The following is a 20,222-nucleotide window of genomic DNA, read 5'->3' as shown; positions in this document are numbered from 1 at the left end:
ATATTTGCATAATATTGGAAAAATGAAGAAACACCACGAGACAAAGATATATTTAGGAAGATATTATTAGATTGTGCATAAATGGATAGACAGTTTTCTGTTACACCTGTAAAGATTTCTGTGTAGACTCATTTGTCACATCCATTTATATCTTCTTTGAATTTTTTGAGAAATTGTCTTGATTTCTTCACAGAATTCAGTCAAAACCTCTGCTGTTTGAAGGGGGGGAACGATGTCCTCCTGTTTATCCCACTGAAATGAAATATTTTTCTGTTTAAGTCTTATCAGACAAAAAGAATTATCCTTATCCCAATAAAAAAAATTTTTTAAGTACAATTACATCTGTATTATCAATCTTCAGTTTTATATTAAAATGCAACAGCAGAACTAGATCTCTTTCTTCTGACAAAATACATCAAAACATTCCTGGAACTTTTCTTAATTTTGCAAATCTTGTGTTTATTCTAGGCTTTATCAATTTTTGCCTATAAATCCTCTTCATCTCACTCAAAAAACAACAACAACCCTGGATAAGGCTTTAATTATTATTTCTGTAATGTATTCATCAAAATCCTATGGAACTGCTCCGAATCTTAAGCAACATTCCTTCTTTCTCAACTCCAATAATGTCAGGTTATTCATTCCCATCTCTCTTTATATCTACTGCTTTCTTTCCAAAATTTCCACTTTGTCATTAATTTGTGTCTCTCCCCCTCCCTCCTTCCTTCCCTCCCTCTCCTATATTTGTTGATTTAAAAAGATGACATAATGAAATGAATAGGCTTGAATTAACAAGTATTTCTGTGAATGTGGACTTAAAACGAGATCACATCCGAAACAATCAAAATGTACTTTATGTATCATACATTTTATAAGCATGTAATGAAGTGTAAATGTAAGCATCTGTTCACCATTTTGTATATGTGTAAAATACACCTAAAATACTCTAAATCTGCATAAATTTAAAGATGTGATAAAATGCCTCAGTATAAGTGCATGCCCTGGTTCATTCTTATATAACAGTGAAAGAAAAATAAAAGTTGAAAGTAGTTGGAATATATCACAAACATGTTGAAGAAGACTGAAAGGGTAAAGAAAAAAAGAGAAGAGAAAAAAATACTGACATAAAAAAGAACAGAAGGAAAAAAGCCCCAAACCATTTTATATTGCATAGAAATAATAGTTTGGCCTTATCTTAAAATAAATCTTTATATCTTGACCTCAAAAAAATGAAATCATCAGTCTTCACTTTGATAAAGAGTCAGCTCATAAATAAAATGCGCATTACATATATTTAATCCATGATTATAAATGTACTCTTTTGCTGTCTGCCTACAATTGAACAGTGATATTTTCTGTCCCCTATAGTCAATAAAGCAATAAATTCTTTACATAATTATAACTTTATATACATTCTTCTACTTATCCCATCTTTATAATTTTTATACATAATTCAAGAACATACCCAGTACTCTCTCCTCTTCCTGTTTTCCTCACAATAGCAACCTTACTGTGGAAACTGAGCTGAGAGAACATGACTAATCCAAAGTCACCCATCCAGCTTTTTGATCCTAAGGTGGGACTAGAGCTCATGGTGTTTTGATTTCTAGTCTGGTTGCCTTAACCACTATACCAAACTGGCTCCCTGCTGTAAATGCATCTGGACCAAATTAGTCAAATTTACAAATGGACCTAGTAGAAGCCAGGCATAATTTGCAAGGATAGAACGGCCTGGAAGATTGATGAGTGGAATTGGCATTAAACTAAATTCAGTGAAATTTCCTTTTCTTTTAGCTCCGGTATTTATTTATTTTTTTGGCCCACTTCTCACTGTTTTCATTGTTTTGCATTTTATTTACACACACCCCCCCCACTCACACTTTATTATAGGTATAGTATTAGTCTTGTTTTTCTTGCTCTTAATACCCACGGCTTGATGATGCTTACGTAGAAATCCGCAGACAGTTCTTATTTTGCTAAATAATGATTATATGCAGAAAGCAAAATATGCACTTGAATATGCTTACAGATGCTGGTGCAAAGACTGTTTTATAAAGGGCCTTTGGGAGACTGGGATGGAGCTGCCTATGGGTACAATTCTAATTCCATTTGCAAAGATTGGTTTAATTTCTGAATCCAATGAGAGCATGCTTCTAATTTGACTAAGAAAAATACCTAGTGTTCATATCGCTGTTACTTATATTAGTTTGCCTGAGTTTCTGATTTTCATGATCTTTTGGCCTAGTGGCAATCCACTTCCATATTGTTGCCACGAAAGCAACACAGATACATTACATGATTGCCAGGAGTTGAGTTCCACTTGATGTGGATTTTTTTTTAAAATAATTGTTTCTAATCTTTGCTGCTTTCTCCTTCTGTCTCTTTCTTATTCTGTCTCTCTCTCTCTCTCTCTCTCTCTCTTTTCAAACAGGCAACTTAGCTCAAACAAGAGTAAGAGTAACAGCTGCATCCAGATCTTTACCTCCACAGCTTGGGTCAGGTCGAATTAAGGTCAGTACACACCTAAACTTCGAAAAGAGTTTTGTATTTGAAAAGACCCTGAAGTACAGGTTGTCCTCCATTTACAACCACAGTTGAGCTCAAAATTAATGTTGCTAAATGAGACATTTGTTAAGTGAATTTTGCTGCATTTTACAACCTTTCTTGCCAAGTTGTTAAGTGAATCATTGCTGCTGTTAAGCTAGTAACATGGTTGTTAAGTGAACCTGGCTTCCCCATTGACTTTGCTTGTCAGAAAGTTGCCAAAGGGGATCACATGACCCTGGGAAACAGCGACGGTCATGAATGTGAAGCAGCTGCCAAGCTTCTGAATCTTGATCACATGATCATGTGGATGCTGCAATGGTTGTGTGAAAAACACTCATAAGCCACTTTTTTCAGTGCCATTGTAACTTCAAATGGTCAGTAAATGAACTGTTGTAAGTTGAAGACTATCTGTATACTAACTAGAGCAAGAAAAGCTTTCCTGCTATTCATTCTCAGAATTCATTTTCAAAGCCATTGACTTGTAACACTTGAATTATTTAATTTTGGTTGATTATTTGTCACATTGCTATTAGAAAAGAGGTTTTGCTTATTTTTTTCCTCAATTAGAAGAATAATCTTTACTACCATTTTCTTTCTTTTTATTTGCTGTCTTTTCCCTTCCGCTCGCTTATTAGTTGCACAGAGAAAAATTAACATGTAATCTCCCTCCTGGGAATGATATGTTAATACTGTAGCCGTACATGGGCTTTAATTAGTTCCCCTCCTGAACACAGCACTATCACAAATTTGCTGAATGTTATCAATTGTGAAGGATTGAACATTGATGAAAATCAGATTTCTGTTTTTAAGTAAATCAGACATTTGACATAAAGTAACATTGAGGTTCTTTTCAGATTTCTCCATTGCGTACCATTCGACATTCTCCTCATTCATTTTCATGATTAAGTTTGGTGAATTAGGTAGACAGTATTCACCCAAAGATGGCTAGAGTTCCAAGGCCATCCTCCAATTATTTGATTGAATGAGAAATTACATAAGTCTTTTCCTATAACATGACACAGTTTTTCCTCCTCCACCCAACCTCTGAATTCCCAGCAGTGGAAGTCATCAAAGTTCTACTGTAGATGAAGTGTTCCTTCTGTTACCAATAAAAATGAAACAAAACAAATATTTCATCTTTGTATAAACTATTTTAACTGTCCTCAAGAAAGCAGTGATGGTTGCCTCCTCCCTCAGATTAAATGAAGAAGGTAGAGTCACTGCATGTTGGAACATCTAAAAGGACATAGGAGGACATAGGTATTTCTTCCAATTGATTTCATTAAACAATACCAAGAAAGCAAGAGAACTAAACACAGAACTGCTCTTTTTGCTGGTAGCTCTGTAATGTCTGTTGTTTTTAATTTCACCCTATTTTTTCCAGACCTAGACTCTTACTTCAGTATTGATATGATAAACTGAAAGATTGGAATTAAACAACAACATAAAATAAGGCTGAAACATCCTTGAATCATTATCTTTCTTTGGATGCTTTGAACAAGATACAAAGTGCTGTCATCTATTGTCCTCTTTCACCAATGAAAGGAGTTGTCTTCCTTTTAGAAATATCTTTGATCAGATACAGGTAGTCCTTAACTTACAACCACAATTGTGACTGTAATTTCAATTGTAAATCAGCATGGTTGTAAGTCGAGTATGACCAGACTTGATTTTTATGATCATTGTTACAGTGGTTATAAAGCAAATTATGTGGTCATTAAATCAATCACAAAGTCATTGAATGAACCCAGCTATTCCAATGGATGTTTTTGCTGGTAAAAAACATCACAAATCATGATCATGTGACTGCAGGATGCAACAATCTGTCATAAATACAAGGCCATTGACAAGCACTTGATTTGTGATCCCATGACCATGGGGGTAGTGTGATACTCATAATTGTGAGTACAGGTCCCAAGGCACTTTTTGCCAGGCTGTTGTATCTTTGAGCCATTCTTAAATGAATGACTGTTAAGTTGAAGACTACTTGTAATGTAGAGCAGCTTACTTCTACAGGAGTAAAATTGATTACACTTCCTTCCCTTTCCTACATAACCCTCCCCTTGTGCCATCTTTGCTGTTTGAGTTGTCCCTAATTCTCTGGAGAAAATTTGGAGTGGCACATTGAACTGCAGAAGGAGAGCAATTCAATGAAAATAGGCCCTTTCAATTAATAGAGACTAACAAGATTTTTTAATAAAAACCCTTGAGACAGGGAAGTAATTGTAGGTGTGTAGACTTAAAAATAAAAGAATAAAAAAGTAAACCATGTAATCTTTAGGCCAAAGAGACCAGTCTTCCTGAATGCTGGAGATTAAAAGAACTTTAGACGATAATCTGGAGCAATATTACAACACAATAATACAGGATTCAGTACTGGAATCCTTTCCCCTCTCTCCTCTAGAGAAAATCCTTGCACATTTCTGCTCAGAAATATCTCCCTCACTTCTTTCCCTTTAGATGTGAATTTAGAAGGTTGACATTTCCTTGGTTATGTGACCTACATTTCTCATAGCCCATGCTGAGGCAGCATTTCTTTCCTCAAGCCTTACAGGGACTTTTCTGTCATCACTAAAAATGTCTTGCAGAGGGGAGCTTTTTAAAAAAACATTTTCATTTGAAAACTGTTTTGTTCTCTGAGGAAAAAAAACAGCAACTATTCTTAGTTTTCTTTGGTGGGGGGGGAAATATCTTATTTTTTCCACATTTCCCCCTCCTTTCCCCCTCTCTGTATCTGTCTGCCTCTTTCCCGGCACTGTATCAAAGACTCTGATCTTAAATCCACTCCCACTCTTGTAATTCTCCTGAGTGCTTCTTTCTTCTCCTAGCCGTTTTGCATGCATTCCTAAGTATCTCCTCAAGGTAAGGCTTGGAATTCCTATATGGACATCAGCCATCATTTCCATCCCTTAATGGTATGAGTGGGTGACCTTGGGGGACAAATGAAAGAGGCTCTACCTAGGAAACGGTAAGATAAGAGAGGTAGGAACCCTCAGTGGCTTAAAGTCAGAGGAAGAAAGTCCTTAGAAAGGACTCACCCTAATTGATTAAGTAATTAAAGGTGCTGGCAGGAAGTTGTACTGACTTACAACTGAAATTCCAGTCACAATTGTGGTTGTAAGTCAAGGACTACTTGTATCTGATCAAACATTCATCAACAGACTAGTAAAATTCTGTTAATGTAGCCTTTCGATAAAGTAGTATTAGCTCATTGAGTCGTGTTTCCTGTCTGTTTTACCAGGTAAGGCTGACAATGCCTCTGCTCGTGGCCCCTTTGAGAATATTAGCCTGGATCAGACATGACTTAGGAAACAGGATGTGAAGTGGTGGCCTCTGGGCTTAAAGCAGGTGCTAAAAACCCTGCACAAAGGTTTCCCATATTCTTAGGTTAACCACCTGTTCGTAGCAGATGGCATACTACCACAATGTGTGGGTGTGTGCTAAAATATTTCTAAGCACCATGTGAACAGGGAGAAGATTGTCTTATTTCATTTGGGTGATGCAATGAAACAAAGCAGCTTTTGACTGGCAACTACTAGAGAAGAATTTTTTTTCATTCACAAAGTCTGATGCATGTATTTATTTTTAATTTAGAACAGCTGTGGTGTTAGCATAATGAAGGCATGTAACAGTGGCGCTTGCTATTTCATTTTTTTAAAAATAAAGTTTTATTTGGGTTTTCACACATACAAAATACAAGTAAAACATCTTTTTTGGAAATAGCATGGTCCTGGGTTGAACTTCTTTATACAGACACAAAACTCAATTTCATGCTCCTTTTTGTGTTCCAAAACTATTCCATATCTTATACTATTCTACATTTTCTATATAGTTTTTCCCCTCTTTTAATTTTCTCAATTTTATTTTGATTATCTCATCTCAATTCAAATCATTATATTTATACTTTTGTCTGTTCTGTTTCAATTTCATATTATCTTTTCTCATTAAACAAATTTTCTCCTGTAGTTACTAATTGGAGTATGACACCTTTATATCTTTTAATTACATCCATTCAACTCTTATTTAAACTTCAATATATACCTTAAGTTTATGACCTTCAATATAATACATAATACATAACTTCCAATCGAATTCTGCTTGGTACATTCTTATAATGCACACTATATTCTTTAAAAAAGAAAGAAAGATTGTAAATATATGTAATTATAAACCCCCATTCCATTCCAGTTCAGTTCTATCATTAATAATCATTAAAATCTTAACATCTTTAACACTTCTTTTCAATTGAATATCATACTTCCTTAAAAACACATATAATCTCCATAATTAATTTTTCCCTTATTTCTCTTCACATATGTTTTATAAATCATTAAATATACCTTTTGTTACATTTATTTATTGACAAGCATTCTACTGAATTACGATAGCTATTTTATCAGACATTTTAATCATACATTGTTTCATATTTTCTAAAATTATTTCTGTTTCTAATATAACCATACTATCTTATGTACCTTTGCAGAATCCCTTTTTCCATTAAGTTTTCACCCATTATCTCTAAATAGGCCCTGTTTCTCTATATTTTGCTTCTGTCCTTTATAACTTGTTTTCCTTTTTTTCTTCCCTCTCATCTTCTCCCTCCCCTTTTTACCCCCTTGTCTCTCTAGTTCTAATTCTATCTTCTGCATATTTTTTGGAGTTGTTTTTCCCAATCTTAAACTTTCCATTCTCTTTCCCCCCTTTCCTTTTTTTCCCCCACCTAAGATTACTTGCTCATTAAAGATGGCTTCTTCTTTGTCACAATCTTCTTATTCTGCAGGCATTTCTTGTTGTTTCTCATAATTCCAAATCTCCATTTCTAAAAACTGAAATATGAAGCCAAAAGAACCTCTCCCTTCTTGTGCAAATTCTTTGTACTTTTTAAGTTCCATTTTCAGTTCTTCTAAAAGTGGAGCCATTTTAAACAGTTTTAAACAACCACCCAATTGATTTTAGTCATTCAAATACAATAACCAAAAATCCTGAAATCATCAAGTAATCCAAATAGTCCCAAGTTATTTCTTCTTATTTCCTTTTCCACTTTCTCTTCCTGGGGTTTTTGTTGCGATATTTTAGTTAAAATGTATCTTTTGGAAGTCTTGTTGAGATTTTGCTGTAAATTCTTTTTAATTCCAGGCAGTCTCCTCCCTTCCAGATCCTGCCCTTTTATTCTTTTTCTCTCCTTTCCTGTTTTCAAAAGCTTTTGATTATCCAGAAATCTTTATTATCCCTTTGACTTTTTATTTTCAGCATTAAATGCCTATTGATGTCAAAGTGGATTTTTTTCCCAATTTCTTGCTTAAGTCTCTTAGCTGTCAATATAGGAAAAGGAGGGGAAAAAACCAAATCTTTTCCCTTTTCTCTCTCCTTCACAGCTTAAAAATCTTCTTAGGGAACAATGTTATTGTTTTTTTTAAATAGTTTCAATTCCAGGGTACCTTATTTGTTGCTTTTGCTGTTTGACCCGGTCAACCAAAACTTTCTTTTCTTATCTTCCTCCTGCACATTCTTTTCCGGTCAAGTTCTTCTTTGTGGTGGCCATTTCTGACCATCACTACAACTGCCTTCAGGAAAGGGAGTAATGGCCAGCTGGGGAGGAGAGATGCGGCTCTCCTCAACCCTGCAGGCAGTCTCCCCCTTCCTTACCACCACTACGGGCTGGCTTAGCCCCAAAACCAGCCAGCTCGGGGCGCTCCAGTGGCGAGCACAGATCGAAGCCTCGCAGAGACGAGGTTTCGGTCTGTCGCTGAAGAAGCTCAAACCAGAAGTCCGGTGCTTGCTATTTCATGTACTTGTTCGGGGGATGAAGCACTTTAAAATATTTTTATTTAGAAAAGTGATAATTTGACAGGAAGAACCAACTAATGACATGGAGTAATAGAAAACTACTCCAAAAGGAAATAAACATGTTAATGTTTTAGGACAAGGCAATGTGAGAAGACAAACTCCATATTATTTAATTCTGCTATGATACATCATGTCTCACAGATCATTATAACAGTCTACATCTTTGAATCCTATACGGGGAAAACTTTTGAAACCATACTCTACCATTACAAAGTAGCACATCGTTATTTTTTATTTCCAGATTGTTAGTATGTGCCAGAGGTTGTATTCAGCAGGTTCTGACCAGTTCTGGAGAACCAGTAGCAGAAATTTGGAGTAGTTTGGAGAATTGGCAAATACCACCTCTGACTGTAGATTTTACAGTATCTTTCCCCTACCACACCCACCATGCCACACCCACAGAACCGGTAGTAAAAAAAATTAAATCCCATCACTGGTATCTGCCCTGTCTTAGTTATGAACCAGGAGATAGTATCAGTAGGCTTGAGGATATCCTGGGATTTTTTTTATAAAGACCACCTGCCCTCCAAAAAAAAAAAAAGAACCCTGAAGAGAAAAACTCTAAAAGGATGGAGACACAAGATAGTTCATTGAATCAGAAAAGTGATAACTGGGCATAGAACAGGAGTGTTTGGAATCCTGAACAGGGAATATCTTATCCTACATTTACTTCTAAACTCCACTTGTTTTGTATAATTGTAACCAAGGTAAATTAATATTGCATTTGTTATTATGTTTGATATAGGTTCTGACAATAAACCAATCAGTTTGTCCTTTTTTCCTTTGATGCATAGTGAAAAGTACAGATTTTTCACATAAATACATGCAATACATAGATACACATATATATGTGTCTACATAAAACTTCTCCTACTATTTAAATAGATTACTGGGTTTTGTTGCTTGAAGAGAGTTTCTTTTACTGAATAAATGGACTCGATTAAAACAAAGGCATTGGGATCAAAATTTATATCTTTCTGTATCTTCTATTTTCTTTTTTAAAGTCAATCTCAGAGTGTTGGTGGATATGGTCATATAATTTACTTGGCCACAGCAGCATTCTAAGGGCAGAAGCCAGTGGGAGGCCCATATTAAAACAACATTCCTCATGTGTGGCCAGAATTTCAAAACAACATTTAATACAGCAATTTCTGACTAAATGTTCTGACTGAGATCAGCATATGTGGGCCTGATTATAGGGTAGATTGCAGGAGTGACACTGAAATATAATTTCTTATTTTAAATTGTTTGTATAGGATTTTATTGGTAATATGTGTTTGAACCTTATACTTAGATATGGCCTATAGGCTAATCAATAATGTGAATCTATCAACAGATGGCTCAAGACTTTTTTACCTCTCTGATTTTGGTTTCCAGATTGACACCATGGAAATTATGAGGCACCCTGAGGAAACCACCAACATGAAAAGACAAACCGTGGCTTCCTATTTCAGGGTAGGGAATTTAAATTGTATTACTATAGTTTCACTGCTTTCCCAACATCCCATTTAAATAATATTGGCAAATATTCCTGGCACTGGGCAGATCATACACAAGCCCTGCCAGAAGGGATTCCTTTTGATGGACAAGGCAGGGATGAATGAACATGTTGACAAATGGCATAGTTATTAAGTAAAATTGAGGAGAGACAGAGGCCAAAGGAAAACTCTTAATGTAAAGCTTGTTTGGCAGTGAATCAGTGGGTAAGAAGAAGGCAGATTTTAAAAGATATTCAAACATATTTATGAGTCTGTTGTATTTTATTAGAACTTCTAGAAAAAGGATGCCTAGATTTTCATTCCCTTCGAAGAAAATGGAACTCTTGTGCTATATTTGATCATGCTTTACTTTCCTTAGTATTCTCTGATGGATCTGTTGTCTAAAATGGTGATTGGGCAACCTCACTTTGTTCGCTGTATTAAGCCCAATGATGACCGAGAGGCATTGAAATTTTCTCAAGAGAGAGTCTTAGTGCAACTACGCTATACTGGCATTTTAGAGACTGTCAACATACGTCAGCAAGGATATTCTCATCGCATTCGTTTTGATGAGTTTGTAAAAAGGTAAGCTATTCATGCTTTATACTAAATAATTACCCTTAATGGCTTTTAGTAGGATTGGAGGCAAAATTATACAGAGCCAGTTCACCAATTTCTAGATTGTAGCAATTCAGAATTACATGGATAATGGATGTATCATATTTATATGGCTGCCCATCCCAGAAAAATGTGAATAGGGGCAGGAGATATGCAGTCAAGAGAAGATAACATTTTAAAAAATTATAATGTTAAAAATTATAAGTTTTAGGAAGTTTTGATTAAAACACAAAACAAAAAAATCTATACAATTCCACAAATGGCAAGACACAAATGGCAAGACTCTGCTAAACAATTAATTCCCACAACACTATCAAACTATATACTAAGACTGTATTGCTATTCTTCTTCTCATCCTTCCTATTACCTATTTCCTTTTCTACTTATGACTATAATTTTGTTGCTTGTATCTTTACGATTTATATTGTTTATTTAGTTTTCTAGTATGTTTTATGTTGATTGTTTATTTAGTATCCTATGACTATCACTAAGTGTTGTTTCTTATTATTCATGGTATTTATGATGACTTTGACCATGATTTATCACTTATATCTTTTATGAACTGAGAGCTTATGCACTGAAGACAATTCCTTGTGTGTCAAATCACACTTGGCCAATAAAAAATTCTATCCTATCCTATTCTATTCTATTCTAAATATTGGAAAACAGGGAACATTTTTTTTTAAAAAAATCAGGACTGGTTAAATTTATCAGTTGTATGATGTACTTTGAGTAGATCAGTGTTGTCTTCTACTAGAACATTTGGCAGATTTGTTGTCAAGCTTCTTCCTAGTATGTGGAAAATATGGTATATTGATCAGTTAAAAGATAACATTTGTTTTGAACAAATCTCTTGGTGGGTTTATGGAGGCATCCACGTAATTTTCCTGGATAGTAGATAATATTAGAGAGTAGATTTCCACTGCCTTCTAGTGTATCTTCTCAAATTTTTCCATTTGTTCCATGAGGTTCTTCCATTGAACTACTAACCAGGTTCATTTCTACTTTTTCTGAAAAAGTAATTCATATGGCATATAAAATGAAGAAAGAAAAAAATAAGTTTAACAGAAACCAAATAATCAGAATGTGGGGAGGGGAAAACAAAGGGGAAAAAAACTATACACAAAAACATTTTTAAACAATCAGTTAAATCTTGACTACTTTAGCACTATTGGTGAAACTTTTCACTCTTTCATATGAAAAAGATGAGAGTAAATATAGTTTATTTCATCAATCCAAGATTTAAAGCAAGTAGTTTCAGAATATTTCCACTGAAACTATTTGTAGCTGCAAGCAATGCATAATAAATCCAAAGTTTGGATTTGGAAAATTTGGAATGTGTGAATTTTGGTATAAAGTTCAGCCTTACAATAGCATTCTTGAATCTTCCTTTCTTCCCAATTTATATCTTCTGAATATTAAGGTAAAAGGAAATAACCATGGAACGCTCCGATTTCCCCTCCAGTGATCATAATAAGGTTGATGTCTGCCTCTTAATAAATGTCTTTTAAGGTATCCACTAGGAAAAGATGCTTTGTTGATTTGGATATAATTAAAGATGCATATTTAACATTCTTTAAGACATTGTTATGACAGGAATACTCCTTGTTCCAATTTTCATGCAAATAATGGGAATATATCTTCATAATACTCTTCAACCCACAAATTTAAAGACCTGTTTAATTATGAAGGGCAGACAAAGTCAGGCAGATAGTGTCATCTACAGAGAGTTTGATGGGTCAGAAGATAGATAATTGAATGATTTCTCAAGAGACATTCAGTGATAATAATCTAGAAAGCTACCATCCATCAGTACAATAATATATTTACAGACCATCTATAAGCCTCAAATACATTGGCTAGTAAAGGTTAGTATGAGGTGGAAGAAGCATCTCTTTGGCAACAGGAATTCTTCCAGCTCACAGGGTTGTGTCTGGACAAATAATGCTATTTAGGTTTAACGATAATACCGTACCTGTATCAGTTGGTGTTCCCAAGACAGAGCATTTCATTTTTGAAGCATTGGTAGCTTTGGACCTTTCAGTTCTAAAGATTTTTGAATCTCTGAGAGGACTTGGGGTCAGGTCTCCAGCTAGATTAGTAGTTCTAACATGCTTAGTTTCCCTCTACTGAATGTCAGAATTTTTTAATAAATTTAAAAAAAAGAAAGCAGCAAATTGCTAGGAAAAATATATTCCCACTCCCTTGTACTTACATGGCCCTTTTTCAACTGGGTGGGTTCATTTAGATATACTTGTAGTACATAGACCAAATTTATAGTATATGCATGTATATGAGTAGTCACGATTTCACCCTCTGTCTCCAGCTCATGATAGCATATATGATTTATATGCAACAATTTTGGAGTTAGCCTAAAGGATAGTGGCTGGATCATAGCTATCCAATAGGCTTCTGGCTGAGTTAGACTTAAAAATCGGTATTTTTTGATTCCGATTTGATATTCTATCATGATATCCAACTCTTACTATTGAGTTTACCAGCTATTGAAATCTGTTTTATGCTATTGCTATCTAATATCTGTGACCTGATTTTAATTTTAAATAATTGTGTATTTTATTTTATTTTACTTTATTTTGTTATTATTGTTTTATTATTTTAGACTTTCTTTAAAATATGTGAAATATACACATGGAATCATGTCCATGATTTAAAATAATTTTATGCTGAATTTTGCATGTGTTACATATGCTTAGGTATAAGGAATATATAAAAACATTTCAGAAAAACAGATCCAGGCTCTAAATGCAATGGCACTTCATCCTTTTTTGTTAAGTAGGCAAGTATAAACAAGAATTTCGAAATGTCAGTGAAGTTAAGGATATCAAAGATTTTTCAGAAACTTACCAACAAAATAAATGAAGCATTTGATGTTATTTAATGAATAAGCACATTTCTTAGGAATAGGCAAAGTCCTTATCTCTAGTGGCTGCTGTTTTGTAAACCCTGAGCAGGAAAGATGAGCACATAGCACTCAAACCTTAGGCTGAGGTAAATAAAGGCTAAACTTTTGTTTGATGCTTTGCCCATCTGGTTTTCATGTGGTATGAGGCTATTTTATGTGGCAAGCCTGGAAGTTACTTTGGAAACACAAAATTTAATTGAATACGACTTCAGCAACAGAGTGGTCAATGTTTGGAATACTCCACCTGACTCTGTGGTTTCTTCCCCAAACCCCAAAAACTTTAACCTTAGACAGTCTACTATTGACCTCACCCCTTTCCTAAGAGGCCTGTAGGGGGCGTGCATAAGCATACCAACATGCCTAACGTCCCTGTCCTATTGTTTCTTTTATTTTTCTTATATGTACCCATTTCATGTATTCATAACTATGTATATACTTATACCTATTATCTTGTAAGCAATTGACAAATCAAATAAACAAATAAATAAAATATGAATTCTCTTCGCCAGTTATGTGCAAAATCCTTAATTAATTAAACATGTATTTGGAGTCAACCTTGGAACTCCCTTTCAGTGGCATGTTTCATTCTTGGATAGTTTGGTTTTTGAACCTTAGCATATTCAAGTATAGTTTATATAATGACTAAGTACCTGAGAAGAGAGCCAGTTTGGTCTAGTGTTTAAGGCATCAGACTAGAAATGGGTGGACTATGAGTTCTAGTCCCACCTTAGACACAAAACCAGATGGGGGACTTTGAATTAGACTCTTTCTCTCAGCCTTAGGAAAGAAGAAAGCTAGATAGGGCAAACAAGTTGTGAAAAAACTTGCCAAGAAAGTCTCAGGAACTTGTTCAGGCAATCTCCAAGAATAGAACAAAAGGGGCAAAAAAACCACCTTGAGATTTGGCATTATCTTAAGACTTCCTAGTCATCCAGTCAGACTTCTAGTTGCCTGGACCTGGTTTATTGTTTGGTGGAACAAGATGACGGTTGCAGGCAATAGGTGTTGTGGGACAAGAAAAAGCTACAAGATGTCACGGGCAGGGCTGCAAGTGCTTTGTGATCTTCTCTATATCCTTGAACTAATTTGAGGACCAAGTTTGGTAGAAAATACCACCCAAAGATTTGAAGTAAGAGTCAACTGCCATGGCAATCAGCAAACTTAAATCCTTAAATCTTAAGCTGGCCAGAGTCTTTTGGGACTATGGGATGGGCAGCAGCATATAAATTCAACAAATCAATGAATAAAATCCTTAAATGGAACAGGAAACTTACTGGCTTCTCTTTTGTCTCAGACAGCAAAGTGTCTTGGATTGAGCAAACTTTTCTCCTTTATCCATGATAAAGCATAAGAGGACATTCTGAAAGATCAGTTCCATAAATTTGAAACTTAGACGTATGAATCAGAACTCATTCATTTTGGTTCCATGTTTCTGATCTATAACTTGTTTTCTCTAAACCACTTAGGATAATTTATGCAAATATAGTGCCATACAATTGCATTATGCAAAATCATAGGGAGCAGGTCAGAGAAATCAAAACATACACTTACATGAAGAGTCCTGTGACACCTTAAAGACTTTTAAAATGTATTATGGCATATATTTGTCTGTACTGGAATTGATTTAAAATGTCTGCAGCTATGGTCTGCTGGCCAGAACGTTCCAGCGAGAAGCTCTTGGGCAGCCTACCATAGATCTTCTTGCTGCCTTTACTGTGACTCCTTCGGAATTCCCCTCTCTATGTTAACTGCCAAACATTTGCTGCAGAAACACAGTAGGTAGTGCACTGCCTTTATTCAATTTATATAGCTGCATATACACATATACTGGGCAGCTTATAGTTAGTAAACTGTGTCATTCTTGGCTATTGAAAATCATTATTATGAAGGGTCATCAATTGGAAATTTGGAAAGGGAACAGCAAGTTTCAGTGACCCCGTTCTCTAAAAAATATAATAAATCCTGTGGATCTCTTTATGCAAGGGCTAGATAGCTTAAATGTTCTTTTGAAGTCATTAATATGAATATAACGGAGCACTGAACAATAGTTTTTCACATAGTTTTTGTTTAATGTTATTAGACAAGAATAATGGAGATAGATTGTGACCCATATTTTACAGTTCCTCATTTGCGACTGTTCCTAAGGCATGGTTCTCAAAGAAAGGATTGTTACATCATTTTTCTAAATGCACTTACCATATTATAGAATAAAACCCATTGAAAGCAGTAGGACCTCACCGTAACATAAATGCATGTAGGATGGTGGGTTAAATCATCTACCCAGTTCAATATAATTTTACATTTCTTTTTCTACAAGGAGTAACATATGTTCAGTTAAATATGCAAATGGACTTCCTTCATTCGTTCCTTCCTTCCTTCTTTCCTCCCTCCCTTCCTCCCTTCCTGCCTCACACAAATATTTATTTTGTAAATAAATGGAAACACCAACTACAGAAAATGAGAACATTTTTTGCACCAGCATCATATTTTCAGAAGCAGTTTGTGATGCATTAGATCCCAATTTCTTGTTTCATTTTTGTGAAAATGGAAATAGAGGCACTTAGATTTGCATTCCTCCCTTTATTTGTTAATGCTAATGAGACTCATAGAAGTGCATCAGGACAAGTCCCATAGCTTTGATCTTGGCTTAAATTTTCCTGGCTTGTGAAATCTCTCAGAAGAGCCATTTATTATACAACTGAGTGCATATCTTCTGCTGAATTACACTATTCATATGCAAGCAAGTATGCTAAGAGAACATTTACATGATGACAGGTCCATGCAATGTGCTGGGGGAGGAGGGCAAGGAGCAGTGCTTTTGCGGGGCTGCTAAAATCTCAAGATTTGTGAGGTGGGATAAAATGATAAGGGAAAACACATGGCATAACATTGTTAGTTGTGGGAGTGTTAGTAATTATATAAATATTATATAATGACTAACATCACCTTTTACAAAGTATAAAATAGAATTATTTTATTTTAGTAGAATTGTTTATTCTACTTCCCGGGATCAAAGCAATTTGTGTTGTGCTTTTTAATGTGACTATTATTTCTTCAGAAATGTATTTATTTAATTAAATAATTAAAAATAAAATGAAGAGCTTAGGGCATCTGTAATTTAATCACTCAGCACTAAATGGTGAGTCTTGAAATAGGAAGAGGATATCTTATTTTATCTGTTTGGTATGAAGGACTGTCAGGAAAAAAATGATTTCTTTGGGGAAAGAACTTGGTCCAAGTCTGATTTAATCTCAAAGAATTCTATGATCAGAGAGCGAAAGCCTTAATTTTGTCTGAACAGCATCTGAACAATAGACTGAACTGGCTCACCACTCAGTGTGGTGAAACTACTATACTCCTGTTTAATTACTTAATTGTTTCTAAAAGTGTATCTACACATATACAGTACCAAATACAATGTATATATTGTTAAAATGGGCCTTTATCATACTTCTTTAGATGTAGGAATTGGGACTTTTTAAAATGATCCATTTCATAAGAATCTTGCTCTTTACTTATTTATTCATTTTTCCTACCTTTCTATAGGATATTATATAGCTTTTAGCAATCCAAATATCTTGGTCTAATGAATATTACTAGTACCTGGAAGCTGGAAAAATGTTTGGCTTCTATTGACCTACTGCCCTTGTTTTATTAAACATGCTTATTTATGAAATAATTCTGCCATAACCACAATTTTATTTATTATTTTATCCCCGGGGGGGAGGGGGCTGATTCACAAAGCCAGAAAAGTTAGGGAACTCTGATCTAAGGAACAAATTAAAATCAAATTTAGATGATATTGTAAAAATCTGGGATAATATATGTGCCCCAAAAGCAAGTTTTTCCAAGGACAGCCTTCTAGAGACATTTGATAAGGTCTTCTCACTAATTAGTGACTGCCAGATTTGTTTTAAAGGAGGAGGACTAAGGCAGATAGAGAAAAACTTAAACGTATTTAATATATGACTATGTACACATAAGATTATACTTTAGCTGTCCATCGTAGTATAGTAGCATGATCGAAATAAATAGGGTTTACTTTGAAGTACATTCTTAAGCTATGAATAATTAAGGAATATTACATTATTCTGGCCTTATGGAAGTCTTATACATCTGCTGGCCTTTAAAATGGGAACTGTAAAATATTTGGTGGTGATGGAAAGCTATTCCAACACACTAGAGATCTGAGTAATATCACACTTCCTTATTTATAAGGAATGTAAAATATGTTTGATAAAAAATCTATATATACATAATTCTCAGTAAATACACACACACTCACACACACGTGTGTGAGAGAGGGTGTGTGGTTATGGTTTCTGGAAGATTGTGTGAATCATGTTTTAATAAACATACAAATTGTCAGTAATGTTCTCTTTTTCAATCTTTTTTCCAAAACTATTCATTCCGTTATTGTTCCTTTAAAATATTATGTAAAACATTTTGCTTTCACGTGGGGAATTACCAGATTTTCTTTTTTTAGTTTCATTTTACTTTGTAGACTGTTCCATATCGACAGACTTGAAACCCTGCATTCCTATTTGTTCGACTAACCGCTACCTGATTGGTCAACCCGGACGATTGTGATTGGCTTGCTAAGAGTCTGCCGCGATTGGTTAATACCAAGCGCGGGAGACTCAAAGCAAAGTCATTAGCCGCTAAAGCCCTGGTGAGCTCTATAAAAGAGCCACCGCGGCTGCTATTCTTTTGAGCTGAATCTTGCCGATAAATAAAGAGCTGTTGTTACTGAACCGGAGTCTCTCGTCTTTATGAGCCCAACCCTTCGAATATAACATAGACAATATTCTAATCCTATAATGGTGTCTTTGAGACATCCAGTTGATTCTGTATTTAGTAAATCACTTTCAGTTTGATTGTTCTTCCACCAAATAAAGTACTACATGGATTATTGTATGATGCACAAGACAGAACGGTATCCTTAGAAAGAGACGCATAGCTGGTTGCTGCAAAAAAAAAGTGTTTCAAAGTTTTGTGAACTCCAAAATAATGAAGTGCTTATGGCACACTCAAGCATAATACAGGTACTCCTTGACCTTAATGCCCATTATGGTCATAATTCGTGGCAGTCATTAAGCAAGGTGCCCATGTGATCACCTCATTTAATGACATAATCCCTACTCTCACAGTTGCATCATTAAGAGAGCGTGGAGTGCTTCAGGGGTGGTGGAAGCCCTGGAAGGCCTAGCACAGGGCCAGGCCCACATTGCAACCACCTCTACAATTCACAAGTGGGCTGTCTGGGCCTTCCACACCCTAAATCACCTGTGCTCTGCTTCTACCCCATTGGAGCCCCGCAAGCCTTAGGCCTGTTTCCTGTCTTGCTGGGGCCTTGCATGTCTTGGGCCCACACCCTCATGGCTGTGTCCACTTCTTCTTTGAAAAGCAGTTGAGCCACTATACTGTCTTTCTACATGGAAGCCATGTGACACCATACATAAAGCAGGCCCCGTTAGTCACAATTCAACTATACAGTACTGTACAGGGAGGCCGAAGGGCAGATCGACCAGCTCTCCTTCCAAGTGCTCCCACAATATTTGAGTGGTACGATGAGCAGAGTCAATTGCTTTTAACTTCACTATTCATTCTCTTTTATTTCTTTATATTGTAAACGCAGAATCTTTTTTGCCCCTTTGATTGCATTCTCACTCTTTCCTCTACTTCCCTTCCTCTCATGTAATGAAGATGGATATGGAAGTCATTTTTACTGTAAACTAATTTGTAGCCTTGACACACATTGAGTGAATCTGTGCTGTTATCTTTCAATGTCACCAATCTGCTCTAAAAAAAAAAAGCAATAGTACCCGAAATATTGATGTATTAATGCTTTAAATGAACATCAGCTTTAAGGCTGGTGAAGAAAAAATGTTATGAAGTAATTTGGAGCATCCCCATTACATTTAGTAAGTTGATGCTCCCAACATTACCTTAGAACGGATATTAAAACCATGCTTTTTTAAGAAAAAAACCCTGCCCTTAGCTTTTAATGTCTCCAATACAATTTCTAAATAAATTAAATGTATTGAAATCCTGAAGTTAATTAAGCCTAAGTATGTATCATATGCCAAACATATATTATAGCATTCCGCAGACCACTTTTAAAAAGTCAAGGGAAGTGAATGAAGATGAGTTGGCTGTGAAGAAACATTTTAAGTTTTATTATTGTGGTCTGGTAAGATTTAGATTTAATGGGAGCAAATCAAATTAAAATGTTCCACCCTAAAAAGCTTATCAAGTTGCCTGGCTTTTTGATGGCTCTTAGACATATTCCTGCCATTTGGCAGGTGATTTTGTGGGATGGGGACATACATTTGGGTACTTATACAATATAGTAAGAGAGCCAATTTGGTTTAATAATTAAGGTATCAAGCTAGAAACCAGGAGTCCATGAGTTATAGTCCGGCTTTAGCGTAAGCCACCTTGATGACTGTAGGCCAGGCACTTTCTCTCAGCCCTAGAAAGAGGCAATGACTAACCATTTCTGAAAAACCTTGCCAAGAAAACTGCAGGGACTAGTCCATATGCAATTGCTCTGATTCATGAAATCCTAATCCATGCTATTTGCAGGATTTCCTGTGCCATTGTAAACAAGTTGCTTTTTCAAATCTGATCTTGGTTATCATTTATATTTCTGTAGATATTATTACATTGCTTTCAAAGCACATGAGAACCCTTCTCCAAGCAAAGAAAACTGCATTGCTATTCTTCAAAAGGCCATGTTAGACAAGTGGGTTCTTGGGAAAACAAAGGTAAGATAAATTCCATTCCAAAACTCTTGAAGCAGAAGA

The 20,222-nt window shown here is 35.3% G+C and overlaps 1 protein-coding gene across 7 annotated transcripts in view; it reads left to right on the top strand.

Moving 5' to 3' along the window:
- The window catches only part of MYO3B (myosin IIIB), a 290,878-nt gene that overhangs the window by 165,300 nt on the left and 105,356 nt on the right, over positions 1-20,222 (top strand). For all 7 annotated transcript variants that reach the window (XM_087919959.1, XM_087919960.1, XM_087919961.1 and 4 more), the window contains 4 exons: positions 2,432-2,511; positions 9,772-9,849; positions 10,252-10,457; positions 20,072-20,183. In XM_087919959.1, coding sequence (XP_087776085.1) covers positions 2,432-2,511; positions 9,772-9,849; positions 10,252-10,457; positions 20,072-20,183 — 476 coding nt within the window. The remainder of the gene's footprint in view (positions 1-2,431; positions 2,512-9,771; positions 9,850-10,251; positions 10,458-20,071; positions 20,184-20,222) is intronic.

This window comes from Pseudonaja textilis, chromosome 1 (genome assembly GCF_049901715.1).
Source record: "Pseudonaja textilis isolate UNSWEBS1 chromosome 1, rPseTex1.2, whole genome shotgun sequence".
Classification (NCBI taxonomy): Eukaryota; Metazoa; Chordata; class Lepidosauria; order Squamata; family Elapidae; genus Pseudonaja; species Pseudonaja textilis.
The sequence above is the reverse complement of the archived record's forward strand: the minus strand, read 5'-3'. Positions and strand labels throughout refer to the sequence as shown.